General features: G+C 41.1%; 1 protein-coding gene across 1 annotated transcript; it reads left to right on the top strand.

Moving 5' to 3' along the window:
• Positions 1 to 1,357: 1,357 nt before the first annotated feature.
• Positions 1,358 to 26,706, top strand: LOC121287904 (probable glutamate receptor). The gene is made up of 11 exons (XM_041205942.1): positions 1,358 to 1,474; positions 5,073 to 5,149; positions 8,117 to 8,148; positions 10,276 to 10,338; positions 11,852 to 12,034; positions 15,080 to 15,306; positions 16,325 to 16,422; positions 19,855 to 20,072; positions 21,435 to 21,660; positions 21,966 to 22,210; positions 25,822 to 26,706. The coding sequence occupies exons 2-11, from the start codon at positions 5,083 to 5,085 to the stop codon at positions 25,903 to 25,905; spliced, it is 1,443 nt and encodes a 480-aa protein (XP_041061876.1). The 5' UTR covers positions 1,358 to 1,474; positions 5,073 to 5,082; the 3' UTR covers positions 25,906 to 26,706.
• Positions 26,707 to 27,955: the final 1,249 nt, after the last annotated feature.

The raw sequence follows: 27,955 nt of genomic DNA, 5'->3' as shown, positions 1-27,955 counted from the left end.
CTTAACTACTGGTCACAAAGATCCAAGCAAAATTGAGAATGACTTTGCATTTCTCTTTCTCTGTTGAAAGCAAGGCTCATCCAGCTCTCTCTCATTCTATCCCAAACACCAAATACTACAGAGAACACCTCACAACAACTACTTGCATTTATGGTGTGCCAGTAAAAACATCCTAAAGAGCTTCACAGGAGCAATTACAAAACAAAATTGACCTCCAGGGCTGGTGTTGGCCTTTCACCTCAGGTTGTCAATGAAATGAATCACTTTGTTTGCAAAGGGGCTGTCGTACATGCAATGGACACAGGTCCATCATCAGAATGAAAACTGGTTCGAAACAATATAATTTAAAGAATGCCAGTCAAATAAATACTACACTACCATGCTTTGGAACTTCATCTCACTGCCCCTTCCCCCACAATTTAAAATCCTTGTCAGTATCTACATTTTTTGACCATGTTTTCAATCATAACCTTAATAACCACATGGAGTACAGCTGTTCAAGAAGAAGGCCCTCCAGCAGTTTCTCAGGGGCAACTAGGGATAGGCAATAAATGACAACTTTGGAGTAGTGAATCCACTAGTGTTGGTAGCTGGGGGAACACACAGGGAGGGAACTCCCCTGCTCATCTTCAAAATAGCCTCTGTGAGATCTTCACACCCACCTAGAGAGCAAATGAGGCCTTTGTTCAAGATCTAATCTGAAAGATGGTACCTCCAATAATGAAGCACTCCCTCAGTACTACAGTATCAGCCTAGAAGATAAGGGGCTCAGGTCTCTGGAGTGGGCTCAGGTCTCCCACAACCTTCTGATCCAGAGGTGAAAGTGCAACTAAGTCACAGCTGACACCAGGATATAGGCATATGCAACCATACATAATCCTCTATATGTTGCACAAACAGAATCCAAATGGGGAACTAGTGAGTCATTCAGAAGAAATCTTCTGTCTTTCTGCTCTCTCCTAACTTGTTTGAATTTCTTTTGAGGTACATAGTCAGCGTCCTTCAGTTTTGCATTGACTAAACTTGCTGCTATGCGACTAGAGAAGACTGCATGCAGAAATTGAGACACTTGCCATGGCAATACACTTTGCTTCTCTCTCATAGATCGTGGGTGTGGGTCTGGTCATTTACCAGCTTTGGAAAAAGGAAAATAAGGAGTTGGGGTCTATCACTAGTCAGTTTAGCTTTCTACAGATAGCTCTCAAACTAATTTAACATTTAGAGCTCCAAATATCAACACGCCTCCAGCTGCTAAAGGTTCCTAAACTGGCTCCTCCCAGTCATCCCAAACCCTCCCTCCCAAGCACTCTTCATTTGCATCTCAGCTGATCCTAACTATTCGTATGTTGGACTGCTTACACAGGGACAGAAAAGGAGAGAAAAGTAATTCTTAACGCTGATCCTTGTATGAAATGTGTTGACTGAAGTAAGGAACTCTGCAGTTCTTTCTTTTCAACATCACATCTATAACTGAGTAAGTTTTTGTTACTGATCTTGGGGGATCTATAGGAGCTGGGAAAATGTGGAAGGTTGAATTATCTTTTATTTAAAAAAAGTGTTCAGGGCACACGATAAGGAGGTTCTCCCCCTCTCTCTCCTGGCTTTGATCATTGGGCTGAAGTACAGCAGAACCGAGGGAGATCAAGATCCACACTCTACGCTTGTCAACCCCCTCTTTTCTTCTTTATTGCCTCTTAACTCTCACTGAAAATTGGAGAGCAGTTTTGTAGCAAGGAGATCTGGCTCTAAGCTTGCATTTTTAAGCAATAAAATCTGAATCCCTAGAGCTCTCAAAACAATTGGGATCAGCTGAGTTCTGCTTTTCAATGCTTCTAGGGACTTTTTAAAATTAACTCGGCTGCACTCTTCTAATATCTTTGTAACTCTACTGCAAGATCATACGTGCAAATCAAGTGCTGGATTACAGCAGAAAGATGTGTCAGAAGTTAAATGTTGCAGTGTGGCAGCTTCTGGGTTAATCTTTTCACTCTTGACCCACACAATGAGTTTGCCATCTCGCTCTGCATCGGAGGGAAGGGGTGAAGAGGCAGGCATGCAATGTGGGCAACCCTAACCCACCCATGCGAACAGGTACAAAGCTGACTTGAAACATCTGGCCGATTTTACTTTTCATTCAATATTGGGCAGGGGTGTAAAACCCACCCAATACCAATATGAGAGTTAGGTTAAAATTGACCCCCATTTGATCTTAGGGTTGGTGCTTTCCTCACAGCGTTTGATCTGGGAGCAGCACATATCTGAGAAACAGGAATGCATAAGCTCACCTAAACTTCCAAAACATTAGAGGTCAGGAAACATTGGCACTGAGATTGCCAATTGTTTGATGCAGCAGGTATTGTGCTTGAGGGGTACCTCAGGATACACAGAAAAGAAAGAGCTTGCATTTATATAGCACCTTTCATGACCTCTGAGCATCCCAAAGCTTTTCACAGCCAATGAAGTGCACTAGCTGCTGTATTGCGGAGAAATGCAGCAGCCAAATTATGCACAGCACGATTCCACGAGGGGAAGTAAGGAGAATTTTCTTTACAGAGCAAGTTATTAAGATCTGGAATCCACTGCCTTAAAGGGGAGGCATGGAACTAATTTAATAAACTAGTTAACTGCCAGAACACACAAGATGAGCGGACTGGCCTTTTTACATCCTGTAAGATTGTAAGATCATTTGCTTTAGTAATGTTGGTTGAGGGATAAATGTTTCCCAGTTTACCAGGAAGAACTCAACTCCCCTTCAAAACAGTTCTATGGGATTACTTACATCCACCTGAAAGACCAGACAAGGGCTCAGTTTAACTGTGACATCTCATCTGAAAGACAGCACCTCCAACAGTGCAGCACTCCCTCAGTATTGCACTGAAGTGCCAGCCTAGATTTATATGCTCAAGTTTCTGGAATGGGGTTTGAGCCCACAACTTTCTGACTCAGAAGCAAGAATGCTTCTGAGTCACAGCCAAGTGTAGCAAATGTAAAGCTAAATTTGTTAAACTAAATTTGCCATAAATCTAAATGTACAATAAGTTAAAATTTGCAAATTTGGCAATATTTATTAAATAGAAGAAAATGGGATTAGAGCAATATTTAATTCAGAAATAAAAACAAAGAACTGCGGATGCTGGAAATCCAAAACAAAAACAAAAATACCTGGAAAAACTCAGCAGGTCTGGCAGCATCGGCGGAGAGGAGCACGGTTAACGTTTCGAGTCTGCATGACTGTTCAACAGAACTAATTAAAAGTAGAGAAGGGGTGAAATATAAACTGGTTTAAGGGGGGTGTGGGTGGGACAAAAAGAGCTAGGTAGAGGGCCGGTGATAGGTGGAAATAACCAAAAGATGTCACAGACAAAAGGACAAAGAGGTGTTGAAGATGGAGATATTATCTAAAGGAATGTGCTAATTAAGGGTAGAAAGCAGGACGAGCAACGTATAGAAAGCCCGAGTGGGGGTGGTGTGGGGTGAAGGAATCGAAATAGGCTAAAAGGTAGAGATAAAACAATGGATGGAAATACACTTAAAATTAATGGAAATAGGTGGGAAAAGAAAAATCTATGTAAATTATTGGAAAAAACAAAAAGGCGGGGGAAAATCGGAAAGGGGGTGGGGATGGAGGAGAGCGTTCATGATCTAAAGTTGTTGAACTCAATATTCAGTCTGGAAGGCTGTAAAGTGCCTAGTCGGATGATGAGGGCTGTTCCTCCAGTTTGCGTTGATCTTCACTGCAACGAATGCAGTTGCACTTCCCTCAACTTAGTCTACTGCATTTGTTGCTCCCACTGCGGTTTCCTTTACATTGGAGAGACCAAACACAGACTGGGTGACCACTTTGCAGAACACCTTCAGTCTGTCCGCAAGCATGACCCAGACCTCCCTGTCGCTTGCCATTTCAACACTCCACCCTGCTCTCATGCCCACATGTCCATCCTTGGCTTGCTGCATTGTTCCAGTGAAGCTCAACGCAAACTGGAGGAACAGCACCTCATCTTCCGACTAGGCACTGTACAGCCTTCCGGACTGAATATTGAGTTCAACAAATTTAGATCATGAACTCTCTCCTCCATCCCCACTCCCTTTCCGATTTCCGCCCCCCCCGCCTTTTTGTTTTTTCCAATAATTTATATAGATATTTCTTTTCCCACCTATTTCCATTATTTTAAAATGTATTTCCAGCCATTGTTTTATCTCTACCTTTTAGCCTTTTTCGATTCCTTCACCCCATCCCACCCCCACTAGGGCTATCTGTACCTTGTTTGTCTTGCTTTCTCCTTAATTAGCACATTCCTTTAGATAATATCACCACCTTCAACACCTCTTTGTCCTTTTGTCTGTGACATCTTTTGGTTATCTCCACCTATCACTGGCCCTCTACCTAGCTTTTCTTGTCCCAACCCCGCGCCCCCACCACCCCCCCACCCCAAACCAGCTCATATTATTTCACCCCTTCTCTATTTTTAATTAGTTCTGTTGAAGAGTCATGCGGACTCGAAATGTCAACAGTGCTCCTCTCCGCCAATGCTGCAAGACCTGCTGAGTTTTTCCAGGTATTTTTGTTTTTGTTAATATTTAATTCAGACCTGGTAAAGGATATGAGTGAACCAGAAGAATTTTTACAACAATCTAACAGCTCCATGGCCACTTTTACTGATGGTTGCTTTATTAAACTGATTTCAAACTCTCAAAAGCTGTGATAGGAATGAATTATTATTCCAGGCCTCTGGGTTACCTGATCTAGCAACATAACAACATCAGTCCCTGCTGTTCTTCCAGCAGTGAATCTGTATCAGGCAACTCAATTCACAGCAGCCTATACCATTCAACTGTACAAAAATTTAGGAACCAAACTCTATTTTTCTGCTCGTGAGTTACATATCCCTTTCTGCTAATTGGAAATGGATGAGATGTATTGGAGGGTGGCAATTGGTATAGTGTTTGTCAAGATAGTGCCAATTCTTCATGTCAGTCTGAAAGCAAAGGCTTTGTCCTGTTTTCCACCTAACTCAAAGCTGTTCCCAGTCCTGGCTCAGTGCCTCTTTACTGTTGTATTTGTCTTATTCCAGGTCGATCACTATGAGGAATGGTATGAAGTTATTGCTCTCTGTGACTGTACTGCTGTCCTTCACCACCACGAGGACAGGTATGCAGGTGAAATAGTGCAATTTGCAGGTTACTGAAATCAAAATAGTTAAACAGAAAGGTTTAAGTTTTGAAATAGAATAACTTGCATTTCTATAGCGCCCTTCATAAGCTCAGAATGTCCCAAAGCCCTTTACAGCTAACGAAGTGCTTTCCAAGTGTACTCACTGTTGTAATGCAGGAAGCACAACAGCCAATTTGTGCACAGCAAGCTCCCACAACGGCAGTCAGATAATGACCTGATAATCCTTTTTTTAGTGTTGTTGATTGAGGGATAAATATTGGTCAGAACAGTAGGGGAACTCCACTATCCTTTTTCAAATAGTGCTGTGAGATCTGTAAACCTGAGAAGGCTCAGTTTAACTTTTCAGCTTAAAGACTGCACCTCTGATATTGCAATGCTCCGTCGGTGTTGCACTATAAGTGTCAATCCGGACTTTGTGCTCAAGTCTCTGGAGCAGGACTTCAACACACAATTTTCTGATTCAGGGATATCCTGATCAATATTTATTTTCCAGCAAACATCACTGAAAACAGAGCATCTGGTCATTATCACATTACTGTTTGTGGAAGGTTGCTGTGCACAAATTGGCTGCTGGGTTTCTCATTATACAAAAGTGACCACTTCAAAAATACTTAATTCGTTGTAAAACACTTCAGGATTTTCTGAGGTAATGAAAGGCACTATATAAATGCAAGTTCTTTTCTTCAAGGTGGCTGCTATTCTTCTCAATGCCCATAGGCCTGAGGGGGTGAGGAAGGGGTTGTAATAAAGCCCATGTTTGACCTTTCCAAACATCCTGGAAATTGTGTGCACATGGGCAGTAAGGTAATGGTGAGAGTGTATTCAGCTGTGATGTAGTGGAATAGGCTTCCCATGTGAAGGGTGACCACATGTGGATGTGGTATCAGCAGGTGGCCAATAACCCTCAAAGCACCTTCAGGAAAGGAAAGTTGGAAAATTTGTTACAAAACATGCAGTAGGGTTGTTATATTTTCTTATATTTCACCCTTGCAGCTCATTCCGTTGAGGGCTTTCCATGCTCATCATCTTCCTGAGCTTGGGCACATGTCAATGGGCATGCTTTCATTATCTATCTGATCTGAAACCAGATGCAACCCTCACCCCCATCCCGTCCCCTCAGGAGCTCTTTATCCTTCAGTCTATCTCTGAGTGAAATTAATGAAAATAAAGATGGCCTCAGTGAGTTTCTGGGCTCAATCTGATTTAGACAGTAGTGAAGCAATTGAAAGCTGGGATCCTTTTTAAATACAAGTCTTTTTTGTTTTGAATGATTATTAATGGTTCAGAGTCCCAGCATGTTGGCTTCCTTTCTGCTCTTCATTCAATTGTAAAGTTCCTTTTTGGAATGGAGTGAAAGGCCTCTCTTGTTTAGTCTGAGCTTTTATCAGTTTCATTGTCAAGATTCAGAAGTGGGAGAGGGACAGAATGAGAGATGGAGAGCGAGAGTGTGTGAAGAGTGCCACTGGGGACTTCTTGAATAAAATACAAAACACACAAGAGATCATTTAGGACAAGTCTTCCAACCTCCCACAGAGTCACAGGGCTGAGAGGTGATAGCATTTTATTCACCTTCTAATGCAGGAGATGTAGAGAGGTGAGGGGTCATGCCTCATTAGGTAAAGGCTGTCGGAATATGGGTGAAATTCCTCTCTTAGTGCAAAATAGTGGGATGCATCATCGTTTTTTTCTTAAGGAGCGCATTTTCTGATGTTACGTTTCAAAATAGAATCATGAAGCGGGTTTGACAGGATAAAAGAGGAGAAATTGTTTCCACTGGTGAGAGTCGGAGGTGAAAATTAAAACTGAACAGTATTATCTAATAAATCTACAGAGAAGGCCACAATCTGGTTTGCAACCTAAGTCCCAGAAATCCCCAGCCCTGGAGATTACATGGTTCTGAGCGCATTGGGAGTGTGGAGAACATGATGTAGGGGGCATCATGACTGTAGGCTGGATGGACAAGTGGTCTTTCCCTGTTTGTCATTTTTGTATGTTCTTTTGCAGCCAGGGAACACAGATTTAAGATAATTGGAAAAAGGACCAGATGGGGAGTTGAGGAGAAATATTTTTATGCAGCAAGTTGTCATGATCTGGAATGCACTGCCTGAAGGGGCAGTGAAAGCAGATTCAATAGTAACTTCAAGAAGGAATTGGATAAATATTTGAAAAGGAGAAATAAGCAAGGCTATTTGGAACTAATTGGATAGCTTTTTCAAAAAGTTGGTACAGAAAAGATGGGTCAAATGAACTCCTTCTGTGCTCTAAGATTCTAAGCCACTCAGTCCTGTGATTTTGTTCCTGGGGAACTGGCATTTTCTTGTTCTTCAGTTAGAACAGTGTTGATCCCTAAGCCATACAGATCAACGGGTTGTAGGTTTGATTCTCAGTCTGCACTGATTTCTGTTCAGCAGAGCTACAGGGCCCTACAATTGAACTCAGTGCCTCTTGAGCTAAGAATGAGGTTGTGGGTAGGAGGATAGAACAATTGGCGCTAATTGCTAACCAATGCCTCCTGCTGAATAGTAAAATGAAACCAGAATACTATTTTGCTGTTTTACTAGTTGTGTCATCTAGTAAAATGTGGGAGCCCCTACCCTAACTGTCTCAAAGTCCCCCACACCACCACAAACCACCACAAATTCCCCAACGACCATGCACATGTGGCCAGTGAGGCTTGAGATTAAACTTGACTGCGATGCTACCATGGTCAAACAGCTTGCTCAACCTCTGTCTTGACTGGTCAGCTGGATGAGGTACCAGAGAGCAGTAGGCATTCATAGAACTGCAGTTCGACTTGATTTGCAGCCTAGGAGGAAAAAAGATTGCTTTGGGTGTTTTATGTCTGTGAAAAATAAGTTCTTCAATATTCAATTTTAGATAATATTTCGGGCATTTTTGTTGCTTTGATGCCAGCCTAAGATTGGGTCCCTTTTCTTTTTGTAGGTGCTGTGGAGGATCATGACATCCCTCGAGAGGTTAGCGTACCCTTTCACACTCACATGGCCAGTGGACTTCTTTAATATTTCTTATATATATATAATATATTATAAATATTTCAATATAAATAATTATTCCCTATGTATATTCCCAATATATAAATATTCCCTGTATCGATAAATAACCCATGTTTGGATAAATATTCCCAATATAAATATAGCCAATATATAAAATTTTCCCTCCATGTAGAAATATTCTGTGTATAAATAGCTTGTCTACATTCATATATTCTGCCCATAACTAAATACTCTCTCTGGAAAGATATATTCTCTATGTACATAACTTTAAAATGACTTGGACTTGGCACATTACCAAGAATTGTAGATGCCTCATAAAAAGGAAATGTAGTTAATTGAGGAGAGGGCTATAAGTGATCTCAGGAGTACATGGCCAAATTTGTAGATCTAGATATAAATATGAAATTCAATTTGGAGAAATGTAAAATGATAGATTTGGAGAGGATGAATAAGGATAGGAGAGGACATGTACATATATAACTGAACAGTGTAAAAGAAAAGCAGAAAGTCTTCAGGATTTACAGAAATACATAATGGAAGACAGGGCATAGTTATAAAATTGAGTGAAGCATATGGGATTCTTGGTTTTATAAACAACAAGTTCTATTTATACAGCACCTTTGAAGTAGTAAAACACCACAAGGAGCTTCACAAGAGGGCTATCAAAAAAGTTCTACATCAAACCACAGAAGATATTAGAATAGGTGACAAAGAGCTCGTTCAAGGAGGAGCATCTTAAAGGAGGAGAGAGAGAGAGGTAAGAGTAGAGAGAGAGAAAGAAAGAGAGTAGAGAGAGAGAGAGAGGGAGAGAGCGAGAGCTGAATTCCAGATCTGAGGACCTTGGTGGCTGAAGGCATGGGCACTAATGGTGGAAAGATTAAAATCGTGGGGCTGTGCAAGAGGCTAAAATTGAAGGAGCGCAAAGATCTCAGGGGGGGTGTAGGGCTGAATGAGGTTACAGAGATAAGGAAGGGGCGAGGTCATGAAGGGATTTGAAAACAAGGCCGAGAACGTTAAAATCAAGGTGTTCCTGGACTGGACGTTCTTTCCACAAAGCTCTGTGATTTTCTCCACTTCAACAATTTATTCAATTTCCTCTGAAAGTTAGTATTGAATCTGCTTCCACCATCCTTTCAGTTAGCGCATGCCATGTAATTTTTAAAAATATTTATTCTTTCATGAGATGTGGGCATTGCTGGTAGGGCCAGTGTTTGTTGCCCATCCCTAACTGCCCTTGAACTGAGTGGCAGAGAAGAGAGGACGGTTAAGAGACAACCACATTGCTATGGGTCTGGAGTCACATGCAGGCCAGGCCAGGTAAGGACAGCAGGTTTCCTTCCCTAAAAGATATTAGTGAACCAGATGGGTTTTTTTTTTAAATGACAATCGACAATAGGTACATGGTCATCACTAGACTTTTTAATTCCAGATTTTTATCGATTGAATTAAAATTCCACCATCCACTATAGTGGGATTTGAACCTGGGTCCCCAGAGCATTATCCCGGGTCTCTGGATTACTCATCCAGTGACAATATTACGCCACCGCCTCCCCTCATTATAAGAATATGCAATATTCATTTGTAATTTAAATATTTAAGTAACTTTTTGTACATTAATACACAAACTATGAAACACAATTTGTAAAATACTGTACAGCAAGTGACTTAGTTTACATTATGCTGTGAGATGATTACTGGAATTTTTCCATGCAATTTGCCTACAAGGCAAATTCCTCATCTCAGATAAACTGAGGGGGAATAATCCAGGGGTGTTCACAACCCCATTGGAAGGAGAAAGCCAGAGAGATGGAATTCTTCCTCTAGCTTCCCACACAGCAGAACAATGTTAGCACAAGGAGCTCTGGGCAATTACCCATGTTCTCTCTCAACCAGGAGAGCTGGAAAAACCCAATGGTGAGAACTTTAATGGATGAGACTCTATATCACCAAAATTAAATATTTTCCCCTCCTGTCCATCCACATACCCTGAAAAAATTAGCAATTTTCATATGTTCTTCAACAAAAGGGAATGATCCCACTTGCTAATCAAGAATCTGCAACAAATAGTCTGTTTTTCTTATCTTTCAGCTGATGCAGGGCAGAGAAAAGAGGCAGCTTTCAGAGCAGACACTGATCGTCACCACCATTATGGTAATGTTTCCTTTAAGTGCACATTGTTACACACACAACATGAACATATAAACCACAGCAATCATTGCCCTTGAAAATAAATTTCCAGTACTGAACATTATACACAGGAACTTTTCCCACCGGATTAATACATCAGCTTCTTCCTTAACAATTCTGCTTTAGAATAGAAAAGCTATAGTCATTATCATGGACTGAGCATCGAGACAAATTAGAAAGGAACATTTTACTTCTAGGTTCAAATCTAGCCCATGATTGATGGAAGATGATCTGCTCTGCCAAAGTAAGGCTCCTGTGTGAAATTACTTTGGCCAGCTCTTAATGACCATGGACTTACAGCACCAAACTGCCACTAAATTGGCAATCTTGCTTGTACAGGTCAGAAAGAAGGCTGATATGGGGAATGAAAGTAGTTTTGCTGAGTCAGCTTAATGTTAAATGATGGGATTTTCCACTAGAAACTTGGGTGAAATAGACCCAAAGGTACTTCAAGACGCTAAAAAAGAAATAAAACTTTCATCCCATCAGTTCTGAGATGGATTGTTCTTCTTGCAGATGCACTGCTCTCACGTTGGACTTTTTGAATGACAGGAAATTCTAGGTCTTCATGTCAATGTCACCATTTCCTTGGAAAAATTGGCATCATCTGTACTAGTCCAGTACTAGCACACTATGTCATAATAATGCAACTCAGTTTATTTCTTAGCTTTCAGGGCTGTCATTAGGTTTTGCTTTTTATCTTAAGACTATGAGCTCAATCTAGGCTGAAGCAGTGCTGAAGGAGTGCTGCACTTTTGGAGGTGCTGACTTATGGATGAGTCATTAAAGCAAAGCTGTCTGGTGGCTGTAAAAGATCCCACACCCAATAACAGTGGATGAGTCATTAAAGCATTGCTGCCAGGTGGCTGTAAAAGATCCCACACCCAATAATAGTCCTGGTTAACATTTATCCCTCTGCTGACATCACTAAAGCAGAGGGTCTGGTTATTATCACATTGTTGGTTGTGGGAGATTGCTTTGGGAAAATTGTCTGCCACATTTAAAACTGTCACTACACTTCAAAACTACTCAAGAAGCTGTGAAGGGCTCTGGGGCATCCTGAAGTTGTGAATGGTACTACAGAAATGCAAGTCTTGCTCTTTTAAGCAAAACTTGCACCTCTCGCTTCAGTATGTTCTTACAGAATATTTTCAGGTCTCTTCGGTACCCGAAAGATTCCAGTTTAGAAAATATATGCTTCCTTCCAGACAAATTTTAATAAGATTACCTTCCAAAGTACATTTAACGTTGATTTGTGTTGTGAGGTTAACATGTACAAAGCCCTGAATGCAGCAATTAGGTAACCAGAACGGATGAGACTAATTAAAATGTTCAAACATTCAATCAAATAATTGCTGATTGGATGCTATTCACACAGACAAGAAAGAAAAGACTTGCATTTGTATAGCAAATTTCATTGGTAGGATTGGTTCAGTTAACACACTAATGGAGTTTTCTTGATGTTTTCATTCAAAAGCAAAGCCCATTTATCATGGCCAAACCTACAGGAGGTTTAGAAGGATTCTGCATCGACCTGCTCCAATTATTTGCAGAAAGGTTCAAATTCCGCTATGAAATCAAGCTTGTGAAGGACGGTTTCTATGGAAGCAAATTGGAAAATGGCAGATGGACCGGAATGCTGGGGGAATTGATGTCAGAAGTAAGCTTTTAAAGTTTCATTTTTGGATGTGGGTGATATTCATTGGCTATTCTTCGCTGCCTGAAGCGGTGGTGGGCCTTCTTCTTGAGTAAATTATGAGCCTAGGCTTCTGGATTACTAGTCCAGGGACATAATCACTGTGCTACTGTGCCCTGTTTAGTTGACAGGTAGGTTGACCTTCCTAACCTGTGGGTTGACGCGAGTGGATTGTGGTGATTGGGGCTCCAGAAGTCAATGGCAGAACGGCAAAAGTTGGCATGATGCCCATAATGCACTTCCCACATCTAGGTTGCCAAGTTTTCAATCTGGCCTGAGTGATGAAGTGCCAGATTCATGATTTTAGTTAGAAGCATTATATGTGGTCTCGGCTCCTGCCCTTAATGAAATCAAGGATAGCAAGGAAATTTGCTTCATCTAAGCAGCACTAGTAAAGCAGACACATCTATCAGGTTGTGAAGGAGACACAGTTATCTGTACTGATTCATGGTAAGTTTCAATAAAACAGCCCATATACTGAAATTGGTAAAGGCAGTGAAAGAAGGAGATAGTGCTACAAAATGTAATGCCACACTGTTTTGGGGGCAGCAGATAGTGCCAGTAGGGTTGCCAATTATGATTAAATGTATTCCTGGAGGTTTCATCACATAACTTGCCTCCTAGTCCAGCCATTAGACGGCCAACACATCCAATTTGTTTAGTACTGCCTTCCTACACCAATTGTAAAGCAAAAAGACACATTGTCAAATTATATGATGCTTGACGATTAGTCAGATAGCCTTTACCCCCTCGTTTTCAATATTTTTAATCTGGTAAAGAGACATGTTCAAAGAAAATGACCAAAAAAATTTTTTGAATTTCCTGATGATTTTTCTCCAGGTAGAACACATAGGAACATAAGAGCAGGAATAGGCTTTTCATCCTGTCGATCCTGCTCCACCATTCAATTAGATCATAGCTGATCAACTACCTCAATGCCACTTTCCCAAGCTATCCCCATTCCCTTAAGGTTATTAGTATCCAGAAATCTATTGATTTCTGTCTTGAACATGCTTAATGATTGAGTTTCAACAGCCCTCTGGTTAGAGAATTCCAAAGATTCACCACCCTCTGAATGAAGAAATTCCTCCTCATCTCAGTCTTAAATGGCCTGGCCCTATTCACATAGCACCGTGCTGGAGATTAATCTTCAATTCCTCAAGACACCAGACCAATCCAGAAGGGTTGGCAACCATAAGCGCCATGAACAATGAATGCAGAGGGGTGCCCGAAAGTCACAGAACTGATGGCACAACTCCTTATGCTTTGGGTGAGGCAACAAGGCCTTTAGTTACCAAAAGATCTTGCCTAACCTGCACACAGCTTCTATAATTGTTGCCAATGCCTCTGGCTTAATAAAGGGGAAGATCAGGCAATGAACATAAGAACACAAGAAATAGCTGGAGTAGGCCATTTGGCCCCTCAAGGCTGCCCCAGGCCTCAAGTCTTGTTTCATGCCAGCTCCTCATAGTCCTCAACTCCTGAAAATCTATCTACCTCCTCTTTAAATACTTTGTGATCTAGCCTCCACAACTCTCTGGGGTAGAGAATTCCAGATATTCGCTACCCTCAGAAGAAATTCCTTCGCATCTCAGTTTTAAATGAATGTCCCCCCTTATTCTGTAGCTCTGTCCCCTAGTTCGAGATGCCCCCATTTGTGGAAACATCTTCTCAGCATCTACCCCCTCAGATTCTTGTACATTTCAATAGGATCACCCCTCATTCTTCTAAACTGTAATGAATAAAGGCTTAACCTGTTTCGCCATTCTTGATAAGTCAATCCCTTCATTCCAGGAATCAGCCTAGTGAATCTCTTTCGAACTGCTTCCAATGCCAGTATATCCGTCTTAAATACGGGGACCAAAACTGTACACAGTACTCCAGGCGCAGTTGTAACAAGACTTCTCTATTTTTAAACTCCAACCTCTGGCAATACAGGCCAAAATCCCATTTGCCTTCTTAATTACTTGCTGCAACTGCATGCTGACTTTTTGTGTTTCATGCACAAGAACACCCAGATCCCATTATGTTGCACTTTTTTTGGATTCTCTCCCCATTTAAATAATAGTCTGCCTTTTGATTCTTCCTACCAAAGTGCATGACCTCACACTTTTCTACATTAAACTCCATCTGCCAAGTTTTTGCCCACTCACTCAACCTATCTATAGCCCCTTGCAGATTCCTTATGTCCTCATCACAACATGCCTTCCCACCTATTTTTATATCGTCAGCAAATTTGGATACATTACAGTCTGCCCCCTCCTCCAAGTCATTAATATAGATAGTAAATAATTGAGGCCCAAGGACTGATCATTGTGGCACTCCACTAGTTACATCTTTCCAACCTGAAAAAGACCCATTAATCCCAACTCTCTGTCTTCTGTGTTAACCAATGCTCAATCTATGCTATTAGATTACCCTCAATACCGTGAGCTCCTATCTTGTGTCATAACCTTTTATGTGGCACCTTATCAAAATCCTTCTGGAAATCCAAATACACTACATCTACCAGTTCCCCTAATGAACTCTGCTTGTTATAGCCTCAAAGAACTCTAGCAAATTTTCCAAACATGATTTCCCTTTCACAAAACCATTTTGCCTGTCTTGTGTCAAGCTTTCCTAAATGTTTTATATCTTCCTTAATAATGGACTCTAGCACGTTCCCAATGACAGATGTTAGGCTGACTGGCCTATAGTTCCCTGCCTTTTGTCTCCCTCTCTTCTTGAACAGGGGCATCACATTAGCGGTTTTCCAATCCACTGGGACCCTCCTGAAATCCAGTGAGTTCTAGAATATTTCGACCAATCTCTGCAGCCACTTCCTTTAAAAGGTCCTGCTCCTGATCATTTCCTGCTGAAATCTATGGGATTGGCCAGGATGGTAAGGGGGGCATCTTTTTTCCCCACAATGTTCAAAGGTTTTGTATAACTCCAAACCTACTGCTGTCAAAGAGAATGAGCAGGTGAGAAACAAAGTAACTTTGACCTCCTCTGGTTGACTCTTGGCAGGAAGCAGATATAGCCATCGCTCCACTGACCATCACCAGGGAGCGTGAGAAGGCATTTGGCTTCACCCGTCCATTCATGTCTGTGGGGATCAGCATCCTGATGCGTAAGGACTTCAACTCCCAGGGTGCCAATCTTTTCCACTTCCTGAGCCCATTCTCGGTTGATACCTGGCTCGGGCTTTTCATCGCCTATGTGTTGACCTGCTTCTGCCTGTTCCTCGCAGCAAGGTATTCTTTAAATGTTTATCAGATTTAGTTCAGTGAAATTTAGCACCAGTAAAACCGGATTCCTGTTGATGAAGAAAAGGAAGGAAATGAAGAAGGGAAGGAAAGAAAGGAGAAAGGAGGAGAAAAATAAAGGAAGTGTGAAAGGAAGAAAGTAAGGAAATCTTTTTTGCACCTCAACTTTATATTTTCCATTTTATCTCCTCTTTCAAACCCAACTTACATTTCCTAGCTGGCACAGAAAGATGCCATATCAACAGTTATTCCTATGAACCATCTATCATGTTCAGATTGCCCAGAGGAAGGTAAAATTATAGAAACATTTACGGCACAGAAGGATGTTGGGAGTGACGAGGGAGTGATGTGACGTAATGGTTGGCAAAGTAGACGCTGCTGTATCACCTCTGGGACACAGGCTCAAATATATCAAATGCCTCATGGGATGAAATGTCAAGTAATTTCTGAGTTGTTTGGATCTTTTCAAGCCAGTGCATTGATTCAAAAATGCAAACTTACCCATAACAGGGCAATTGTCAGCTTTGCCAACTTTGTTAAGGAAGGTCATAATGATGGTCCACACAGGAAAGGGAAAGGTCACATAATGTGGGGTGTACGTAACAGGTTGGGGTTAAGACATCTTGCAGACAGAACAGAGGCAGCATTACCCCAACTGTACGCAGTGCCACAGAACTGCTCTACCACTTATCCCCTCTTGTGGTACTACAGAGAACAGAAGCTTCCAGCAGCTCAACTGTGCCACTGGCTGGAATTTAGTTGGTACAGCAACTGTTTGTGACTTTCACAGGTGCAGCACAGGGTTAGATATAAAGTAAAGCTCCCTCTGTACAGTTTCTTCAAACAGTCTCAGGACATGGGCAGCATGGGTTAGGTACATGAAAGTAAATTTGCTCATTAAAAGTTAGGGTTGTAAAAATAGGAGGTGGCAAAATATTATTGTCACAGAGATTTGTTGTATGGTATTATTTGACAATATGCATGTGATGTGACTATTATCATGCAGACTGAGCCCCAATGAATGGAGTGAGCCTGAAGTTGAAAACAGCCGTTTCTCTCTGCTTGATAGCTTCTGGTTTGGAGTTGGAGCTCTCACTTTACAAGGTAAAGGGTCTTTAAGCACTGAGGGTCAGCAACTGCTTTAATGGGCTTTAATGAACCTGGGTTCTGTCCTGCAAATGGTCATATTTTCCAGGATCTGATTTTTGCCAAGAGGTAAAAGGCCAGGTAGTGCTAACCTTCCAACTCACCTTTATGTCTGCTCAGCAAGACAAGTGATATGAAACTGTGCAATAACCCAAAATTCCCTCAATTTCTGTGCCTCAAGCCTCTGGAGCTTTCACTGGCCCCTGCTCTTACCGGATTCAGGAGAGAATAATCAGGAAAAGTACTATAGATACCGACCTAAGCAAACATGTCCTTCAGCAGTAATAGTGGTCTTCGACAGTGCAGCATTCCCTCTGCATTGCTCTTGTGACAGTGCAACACTTCCTCAGTACTGTTCATTTGACAGTGCAGCTTTCCCTCAGAAATGCCCATACGGCAGTGTAGTGTTCTCTCAATACTGTACTAAAGTGTAGACCTAGATCATGTGCTCAAGTACCTACAGTTAAACTTGAACACAAAACCTGCTCATTCAGGGGCACGAGTGCTGCCACTGACTCACAGCTGATGTATTATAGGAACAGAATTAGGCTATGTAGTACCATAAGCCTGTCCTGTCATTCAATGAGATCATGGCTCATCTGAACCTAACTCCATGTCCCGTAATACCTTTGGTTAACAAAAATCAATCTCAGATTTAAAAATTAACAATTTACCTGGCTAGCATCTATCAACATTTGTGGAAGAGTTTTCCAAATTTTTACCACCTTTCATGTGGTAAAAAGTAAAAGTGTTTCCTAACTTCACTCCTGAAAAATCCAGTTCTAATTTTTAGGCAACATCAACCACTCCCATATCCCTCAGTCAGCAGAAATGGTTGCTATCCACCCTATGGGTTCCCCTTAATATTATGAAATTGTCAATCAAATAATCCCTTAATATACTAATTTCCAGGGAATATAGCCTTAGTTTATGTAATCTCTTCTTATACCTTAATGCTTGGAGTCTAGGTATCATTCTGGTCAATCTATGCTGCCCTCTCTTCAATTCCAAAAATCCTTCCAAACATATAGTGTCTAGAATTAGTAACCAGATCTTTGTATAGCTGCAGCACAATTGTACCCCCTTGTATTATAATTTTCTAGGTATAAAGCCCAGATTTTCATTAGTCCGTTTGAATATTTTACGTATCTGTCCATGATATTTTAATGATCTATGTTCATGGGCCCCTCAGTCTCTTCGGAGCCCCAACAATTCCTAGTTTTTCACCATTTAGAAAAGTACTCAACTATAATTTTTAGGTTGCCTACAAATCTATTTGCCAGTTTTGCTCATTCATTTAATCTATTAACATTTCTGCAATCTTTTACATCCATCTACAACAACCTAAACTTATATGGTGTATTTAGCATAGTAAAATGCCCAATCCACACTGATCACAATGCAGTATATCATTATTTCCTCAGTAACTTAGTTATGTTTTTATCCATCATCTAAGTTGTTAATAAATATGCGGAATAGTTGAGACTCCAATACAGATCACTGTGGGACACCACGAGTCATATCCTGCCAATTAGATTGCCTGCCCATTATTGTTCATCTTTGTCTCTTGCTGTTCAGCCGATTTCCTAACCAGGTCAAAATTTGTCTTCAATTCCTTCAGGTGGAATAGCCTGTCTGGGTTTATGAAGACATTTTGGTGAGGCACCAGAGGATGGCTGATAACCATGGAGTTGTATCCCAGCCAAATTAACCCAAGTCAAATCTTACTACACAAAATAAGAGCTCACGGTGTAGTGGGTATCGTGTGAGCATGGATAGAGGATTAGCTAACAGGAAACAGAGTAGTCTTATATGGAACATTTTTAAGTCTGCAAAATGTGACAAGTGGAGTGCCACAGGGATCAGTGATGCAGCCTCAACTATTTAAGATTTATATCAATGAATTGAATGAAGGGACCAAAAATATGGTTGTCAAATTTACTGATGCCACAAAGATAGGAAGGAAAGTGCATAAGGAGTCTGCAAAGGGATATATATAGGTTAATTGAGTGGGCAAAAATTTGGCAGATGGAATATAATGTGGGAAAATGTGAACTTGTCCACTATCAGGAAGAATAGAAAAGCAGCATAATATTTAAATGGAAAGAGATTGCAGAATTCTGAGGTACAGAGGGATCTGGGTGTCCTGATATATGAATCAGGAAAAGTTAATATGCAGGTACATCAAGTGATTAGGAAGGCAAATGGAATGTTATCACTTATTGCAAAGGGAATGGAATATAAAAGTAGTTACAATTGTACTGGGCATTAGTGAGACCACATCTGGAATACTGTGTACTGTTTTGATTGCCTTATTTAAGAACGGATATAAATGCATTAGCAGTTCAGAGGAAGTTCACTAGACTGATACCTGGCATGGGAGGAAAGGTTGGATAAGCTGGGCCTGTATCCATTGGAGTTTAGAAGAATGAGAGGTATCTTATTGAAACAAAATTCTGAGAGATCTTGACAGAGTGGATGCTGAAAAGGAAATCTTGTGGAGAGACTAGAAATTGGGACACAGTTTAAAAATAAGGGATCTCCCATTTAAGATGGAAATGAGGAGAAATTTTGTCTCAGAGGGTCGTGAGTCTTTGGAACTCTCTTTCCCAAGGGAATGGTGGAGGCAGGATCATCGAATATGCTTAAGGTAGAGGTAGATAGATTCTTCACTAACAAGGGAGTCAAAAGTTATCAGGGGTAAATGAGAATATGGAGTTGAGGCTACAATCAGATCAGCCACGATCATACTGAATGGAGGAGCAGGCTTGAGAGGCCAACTGGCCTACACCCATTTCTAATTTGTATGTTCAATGCTTTCAGGAGAGGATGATAGAATTTTTGGAGGTGGAGGTACAGTGCACAGCTCTGGCTTCCATAATACAAAAATGATAAGGTGCTGGAGAAAGTGTAAGAACTATTTTGAAGGATGATACCAGAGCTGAGAGGTTATAACTATCAGGAATGACTGAATTGGCTGGGGTCTTTTCCTTTAGAAATGAGGACAAGGGGTGATCTAAGTTTATATTTATGAAGCAATTTGGTAATGTACATGTAGAAATGTTTCCACTTATGAGAATCCAAAATTAGAATAAATATAAGATTGTCACTAATAAATTTGATAAAAAATTCAGGAGGAATTTCTTTACCCAGAGAATATGGAAGCTAATACCACGGTATAAGTGAGCTGAAAAGCATAGATACTTCCAAGGGGAAGCTAGGTAAGCAAGGGGGAGAAAGAAATAGAAGGATATGCTGATTGGGTGATCTGAAATAGAATGGAAGAAGGCTCATGCAGAGCGTAAACAGAAGTATAGGCAAGTTGGGCTATATGGCCTGTTTCTGGGCTGTACATTCTGTGAAAACAATATCCTTGTTGTATTCCAATAGGTGTGGGGCCACACCCCAGAGCTGTATCCACACGTGTCATTGGGACAATCTGGTGGCTGTTCGTCATAATTTTCCTGGTAGCGTACATAACCTTTTTTGCAGCCTCATTGAGCTCAGAGCCTCAGAGACCACTCATCAAATCCTTCAACGACCTTGCAAAACAACGTGAAATTGAGTATGGCACAGTGTACGGTGGCTCAACATTTGCATTCTTCAAGGTATGGCTTCTGTCCAGTGTCAGCATTGTATTTTCTCAACCTAGCTCTTATCACGATACGAGAAAGTCAGTAAGTTTTCAACCGAGGAGAGCCTTTTCTTCATCAGTAATAGGGGTCTCATACTCAATTGGACAGGTTTCCATATTATAGCCTATACATGTGTAGCATCTCACCTCTCGGGGCACTTCACTGAGGAGGCATGAGCATTGAGCAGTAAGAGAGTTCAGACCGATGACCCAAAGCATACAAAGATAGGCTTTGAGGAGACTTTCAACAGTGAGTAGTAGCAACCTGGAAAAGTTTAGGGAGGAAGATAATTTGGGTACCAACCAAAACTTATGGATATGGTACTGTAACAGTTATGATACTCCACCAATAATCCAGGCACACAGTCTGACAATTATGTGAATTCAAATTCCAACGTGATGGTTTAGGAATTTGAATTCAATTTCTAAAAATATCTGGAAATAAAAAATTGGTTTCAGTAAAAGTAACCCAGAAACTGTCAGGAGTCATAAAAAGCCATTTGCTTCATTAATGTACTTTAGGGAAAGAAATTTGCCATTTTTGTACGTAACTCCAGTCCCACACCAATGTGGTTGACACTTACTTGCCCTCTTAAGTGACCAAGCAAGCCAACCAGAGGTTTGAGAAGAAGGTCCACATCTTCTCAGGGTAACTAGGGATGGACAATAAATGCCAGCCTTGCCAGTGATGCCCACACAGAATGTAAAACATTAAGGACCGTTGAAGCCCAATAGCTTAACGATTAGAAAAAAACCCTGATAGCTAATCAGTGAAAAGCAGCTTAGTAACCATCAATAAAGAATGTTTGGCTGACGAGGAGTGAAGTCAGCTTAGCTATCAATTAATAAAGTCTAACTTAATTACCCATAATTAGAGTCTCATAATGCAACTGTGAAATCCACCTTTACTGCCAACAAGTGAAGAAGATTCGAGTCACCAAAACCTATATTCCTTTCACAATACTGCGGATGCTGGAAATCAGAAATAAAAGCAAGAAATGCTGGAAAATACACGGCAGGCCAGACAATACCAGTTGAGAAAGAAAACAGAGTTAACAATTCAGGTTAATGACCTTTCATCAAAACTGGAAGTGGAAAAAGGGGAAAGGGAAGGAAAGAACATATAGGAAGATCTGCACCAGGGTGGAGAGCAGGGAGTGATTAAAAGGTAAAAAGGGTAATGGTACAAGGCAAAAGAAAACGCAACAATAGAAACAAAAGATGGGTGTAGAGGTCTGAATTGCTGATAGTTTAGTATTTATCCTATTTCTAATTAGCCTTCTGTTAATGAATGTATTTATTAAAATGAATGCTTCTTTCTTTGATATTATGTCAGCACTCAAAAATTCCAGCCTACGCTAAAATCTATGAAACAATGAACAGTAGAAGTGATTCCGTCTTGGTTCGTACAATGGCAGAAGGGGTGCAACGGGTGCTTGGCTCCAATTATGCTCTAATTGGTGAATCCTCGACAATAGACCTGGCTGTTGCAGAGCACTGCAACTTAATGAGGGTCTCAGACTTCGCAGCTGTAAGGGGATATGGAATTGCTACTCGCCTCGGTAAGTTGCAACGTTTTTGCTAAACCCATTGATTTATTTAAGATGGATAGACAGGTCCCCTTTTGGGTATTTCTTGAGAGTCTTTACATCCCAACTGTAGTTCATAAAGAGTACTTTTGTTGGCTGTGATGCATTTTGGAACTCCCTGGGGTCATTCATGGTGATGCTGTATACAGGCTCCTGCCTAGTCAATATTCCATGTCTTTCCCTCCCTAATCTCATATTCCCTATTTTCACACATCCACAGTTTGACCATCAATTGCGTATCAGGGGTAAGTCATTTTTTGCTTTGTTTTTGGCCCCAGGTGATCCACTCAGAGACAATTTAACTCTTGCCATTATGGAGCTTGAGGAGTCTGGAAGCCTCCAGCAGTTGAAAGCTAAATATTGGAAATCTTCATGTAGTGATGAAAACGCAGCAGAATGGAGTCCACTGAAACTAAACCAAATTGGAGGCACCTTCCTCTTTCTAGCAATTGGATTATCACTGGGCTTGATCATCGCCTGCATTGAGTTGGCCATTAAATCAAGGAAAAAGGCTGATCAAGATGTAAGTATTCTGGTAACTCTTCCCTCCAATCTACCAAGTTGTTTTCTCCTCCTCTTCCTAATTGCTCTACATCATGCAGCAAAGTAAATAAGGCGGCAAAGTTCCAACAACTTATCCCATGGTGCCTCAGCCCCATATTCCAGAGCCAGCTGCAGGGAGGTAACTGAAGCTATACATTTTGCAGAGGGAAACATTTACTATTGATCCATCTTGTTCCAACATGCACGCACACTTTCTCATGCATGTGCCCTCTCAGTCTCTCACAATCTTGCATATTCCCATTCTTTCATGTTCTGATGCGTACTTTTTCTGTTGAGTACACATCCCCACCCTTACATTGACACACTCACTCACACATATGCACCATCTCTCTCCCAGACACACATACACCCTACCACACACAATACAAAAAGGTCTCCAAATGAAAAATGGAGAGAAGAAAACAATCGGCCTCATAGTTCAATTTACTTACTTTTCCTTGTACTCCTCCAACTCTGGAATATCCTCTCCTGTGGTACAGAATTCAGAACTGTGTGCATTAACAAAAGTGAAATGGACCTGCCTATTATACAAGCCGTCACTCCCTGGAACTTGAGTTCTATCCTTCAAGCTGTGCATCCTAAGATCCTGCCTTTTCCACACGTCACACTGCATTGCTACATTTTCCTGTAAAATCTCTGATTCCTTTCCTGTGTTGTTTCCTGTAAACTTTCCCCATTTATTTTACACTTCCACAGTTTCCCTTCTCAACTTTCACAACTTTGCATTACTCCAAATTATTTTTCTATATTTCCCACATTTTGACCTAATCCTCAAATTTATTCAGCTGCTGTGCAACTGGTTTCTTTGTTCCCTACTCTTCTCGGTCGCTCATTTTATTTAACAAAAGTCAGTCAGATAGACGGTTTCTGGATTGTAGCTGATTTTAGTGAAGGTCACAATGCAGTTACTAAATTGGACTGAGTGTCTCTGGGCCATGGGAGGGGTGGGGAGCACAGCCATATTTCCCAGACCAGAGCCCAATCTACTGATTCCTGCCAGAAATTGTATGTGTGTGTAATGAGATAAGAACAGAATTGAGCTCAGCTGTGATGCTCCTTCCACCACCTGGCACTCAACAGTCTGAAGTCACACACAAAGTACCTAGAAGTTGGCTGGGTACCAGAAATGACTATATCCCATGCAAAGAGCCTTTGCTTTCAGGAGTGGGCATAAAAACACTGAGAAAGGTAATATGGTAGAATATGAATGCATCCCTTGATGACATGCTTTAAGTTGCCTGTGACATGTTAGAGGATTTAGCAGCCTCCTTCCCATGGGCCTCTGCTCTATAGAGATATTCTCAAGACAACACCAGCCTCATGAAAATAGAATGTCACAAAAAATGTATTTGTAAGTCCCTTGGAGAAATTTGTTTGACATAGGGACCCCATATGTAGAGATTGGACACTTATGAATTCATTTCTAGGGTTGGAGTTTGGAGCTCAGGTTAATGAGTGAAAGCCTCCTGTCTTCTGGTGGTAAGGCTACTGTCTGAAATGAAGTTGAGGCAATATCTTCAGATATGCCCTTTTTTTTTTTGCACTTTAGTGAAAGATTTCTCCAAGCTCAAATTCTCCACCCTTCAGTTTCACTCTAAATAATGAGGTCACACAATGATTTCAATACACTGCCTTGCTTTGGGGAGAAGGGCTTCAGTTGTCCATGCAGGGGGCTGGCCTGATAAGAGCTGGGCCCTTTCCCAGAACTGCAATGACATCTGGAAGCTCGGCTTTTTCCAGACCATCGTTCTCCAAGTTAAACCGGTCAGCCTAACATCACTGGTAGGGAAAATGCTAGAGTCTATTATAAAGGCTGTGATAACAGGACACTTAGAAAATATCAATGGGATTAGACAAAGTCAACATAGATTTATGAAAGGGAAATCATGTTTGACAAACCTACTGGAGTTTTTTTGAGGATGTAACTAGCAGAATAGATAAGGGAGAACGAGTGGATATGGTGTAGTTGGATTTTTAGAAAGCTTTTGATAAAGTCCTACTTAAGAGGTTGGTGTGCAAAACTAAAGCACATGGGATTGGGGCTATTATATTGGCATGGATTGAGAATTGGTTAGCAGACAGGAAACAGAGTAGGAATAAATGGGTCTTTTTCAGAATGGCAGGCGGTGACTAGTGGAGTACCACAGTGATCAGTGCTTGGGCCCCAGCTATTCACAATATACATCAATGATTTGGATGAGGGAACCAAATGTAATATTTCCAAGTTCGCTGATGATACAAAACTAGGTGGGAATGTGAGTGGTGAGGAGGATGTTAAGAGGCTTCAAGGTGATTTAGACAAGTTGAGTGAGTAGACAAATACATGGCAGATGCAGTATGACATGGATAAGCGTGAAGTTATCCATTTTGGTAGGAAAAACAGAATGGCAGAGTATTATTTAAATGGTGATAGATTGGAAAATGTTGATGTACAAAGGGACCTGGGCATCTTTGTACACCAATCACTGAAAGCAAGCATGTAGGTGCAGCAAGCAATTAAGAAGGCAAATGGTATGCTGGCCTTCATTGCAAGAAGACTTGAGTACAGGAGCAAGGATGTCTTACTGCAGCTATACAGGACCTTGGTGAGACCACAACTGGAGTATTGTGTACAGTTTTGGTCTCCTTACCTAAGAAAGGATACACTTGCCATAGAGAGAGTGCAGCAAAGGTTCACCAATCTAGTTCCTGGGATGGCAGGATTGTCATATGAAGTGAGATTGGGCCAGCCAGACTGGTATTCACTGGAGTTTAGAAAAATGAGAGGGTATCTCACTGAAACATAAAATTCTCACAGGACTGGACAGACTGGGTGCAGGGATGATGTTTCCTCTGGCTGGGGCATCTAGAACAAGAGGTAACAATCTCAGGATACGGGATAAGTCATTTAGGACTGAGATGAGGAGAGACTTCTTCATTCACAGGGTGGTGAACCTGTGGAATTCTCTACCACAGAGGGCTGTGGAGGCCAAGTTACTGAATATGTTTGAGGACGAAATAGATAGATTTCTAGATGCTGAAGGCATCAAGGGGTATGGGGAGAGACCGGTAGTATGGCATTGAGATAGAGGATCAGCATGATCATATTGAATGGCAGAGCAGGCTTGAAGGGCCGAATGACCTACTCCTGCTTCTATTTTTCCATGCTTCAACCAAAACCCAAGGAGGGCAAAAAGAGGGGTGGTAAATTCCACCCCCACCTCCCTCCCCACCCAGAAAAGGGTCCAAACTCAGCATGCTGTCAATCCAGGGCCAGTCTTTGCAGAGGTGAAAGCTCTGGACTTAATCTCAGACTGGATTCACATCTGAGAAACACACTTCCTTAAATTGGCAATCCCACTTTGAGAAGCCACAAGGACAGGTGGTGAAGCAGTAGAAGTCTTTTATATGAGCGCAGTAAATGGGGTGGGCTTCCCAGGTTAGTTTTAAAGGCTGTGCCGTACTCCTGACTTGGGAGCTTAAGCAGTGTAAGTGACAAAATTGAAAGAGCATTATCAGAATTGACTCAATCTTGATAAATGTTTTCATGACTGGTCTTGTTTTTCTCTTTTGCTGTTTGTTCATTTTCAGAAATCCTGTTGCAACATCTTCACTGAAGAACTTAATCTTCGGTTTAAAGAGAGAAGTGAGGCCAATAAAAAAACCAATGCCTGAGGACCACTCAACGAAGAATGCTGTTTACTCAGATGATCCTAATTGATCCACTTCAATTATTTCTAACGCAAGTTATATGGAAAGCTGAATCAAACAATATATTAACGCTAACCTAGAAAATTACAGCACATATATGAACATTTGACCTTAGAAAGGACTTAATTATGGCATACAGCTAGAAATTTGTAATTGAAAGATTGAATTGCATGGGAAGGTAAATAACACAGGCTTTGGAAATAGAAGGGGAGTCAATGTGGACATTACCTGCCAATGTACACATCAAGTAGGAAAAGTTTTCAAATTAAATTGTGTCTTGAAAGTGGGACCTATAGCTACCTTTTAGCCTCTACTGCTTCATCACTGTGTCATACTGCACTGTATGACTTGTTTTAAATTGAGAAACCAAGATAATGAGCCATGATCCACATGGTGGAAGGCATCACCAAGAATGAAAAGGATACAATTAATGAAATAAATCAGCAAGTAATAATGATAGATCCCAGGCTTGGATTACAAGGCCTGTAGATAGCAGGAAGAAAGCAAGACTGAGGAAAATGAGAAGTTGCAGTTAAAAGTGAGATACAGCTGAAGGTAGTGTGATGTGCTTCAACACTGAAATCAATGAAATAAAAAATGGACAGGATTTATAACAGATGGACAACCCACTCCAGAAGATTATCATGTAAATTCACCTCTTAACCAAGATCCATGGCTCAGGAAAATGGCAACTCGCATCAGCACACAAGGCAATTAATCAGCCCCAGGAATGCTGTCCAGGAATATGCCATAGGAGTAATAGTTGAGGCCACTGGCAATTTTGCCAGCCACTGACAGTGCTGCCCTAAGTTTCAACTTAGTTGTAGATGTCCTTCCAAGTTCTATAACTACTTTTGAACTGACGGGGAGGAAATGAAGGCAGTTATCCTTGATTGCAGACTACAAAGTCTGCAGATAGGATCTGGTGCCTGATTTCCTGTGCAAGAACTCTTACATCTTGTATCACCTTAGCCATGGAATGTTGTATTTGTGTCATCTTTAAGACAAACTTACCATAAAGGAGTTTTAAAAAAAAACACCACAAAAACTTTCTAAAAATAGTTTTTAAAAAAGGAACAAAATCTATCATAAATAATCCAGCATTAAAACATATTGTAAACATCGGTAAAGCACATACATTGCTTCTAAGAGTTCCATTTGCCTGTGAAAACTCCAATGCTCCCATCTAAAGGGGCACTGAAAAGAACAAATCCAGCACAAATCCCACACAATTGTTCTGGATGCAGAACCAGTCCCATTATTTCTAATTCAACACTCAAACAGCAACAAGCCTCTAATCAGGTCTCCAGACTATTGGACCAAACACTGGGTGTTGGTTACCACATGGCTGTCTCAGTCTCACAGTAAACTGCATAATCACCTTCCACCATCATACCACAATCTAGGTGGTGTGTTTTGTTTGTACTCACCTAACACTGACTGAATCCGTACTGCAGAAGCTTTTAGCAATCATCTTTCACCTGTCTAGGCCCAAAGCTCTGGCATTTCCTCTACAAATCTCTCCACCTCCCAACCTATCTCTTTGACCAAGTTTTGGTCACCTGTCCTAATATCTCATGTAGCTTGGTGTCAGCCTTTGCCCAATTATGCTCCTATGAAACATTTTGAGACGTTTTACATGATCTTACTGAATAATGGAGCAGGCTCGAAGGACCAAATGGCCTACTTCTGCTCCTAAGTACTATGCTAAAGGCAATATATAAACGCAAGTTGTTGGTTACATATGTGGGGAAACCAATTTGGGAAAGGAAAAGCATGATACTTCGGTGTAGAAATGGAAATCTAGGAACTACATTACTAAGCTGATACAGTTGGACTACAAGGAATAGGGTTAATGGTTTCTAAAGTCAACACAGGTTGAGATTGTAAATTCCTGGAATAAGCTCGTGCACTGGGTTAGTCACTGACTTCTGACCACAAGGAGCATGGCTCATTCCAGTTTGGACTGATGGGTTGAAATAGTACAATGTGAAGTGAAATTGAGCAGGTTCAA

This window comes from Carcharodon carcharias, chromosome 15 (genome assembly GCF_017639515.1).
Source record: "Carcharodon carcharias isolate sCarCar2 chromosome 15, sCarCar2.pri, whole genome shotgun sequence".
In the NCBI taxonomy this organism is placed as follows: Eukaryota; Metazoa; Chordata; class Chondrichthyes; order Lamniformes; family Lamnidae; genus Carcharodon; species Carcharodon carcharias.
This window is presented reverse-complemented; position numbering and strand designations above follow the sequence as displayed.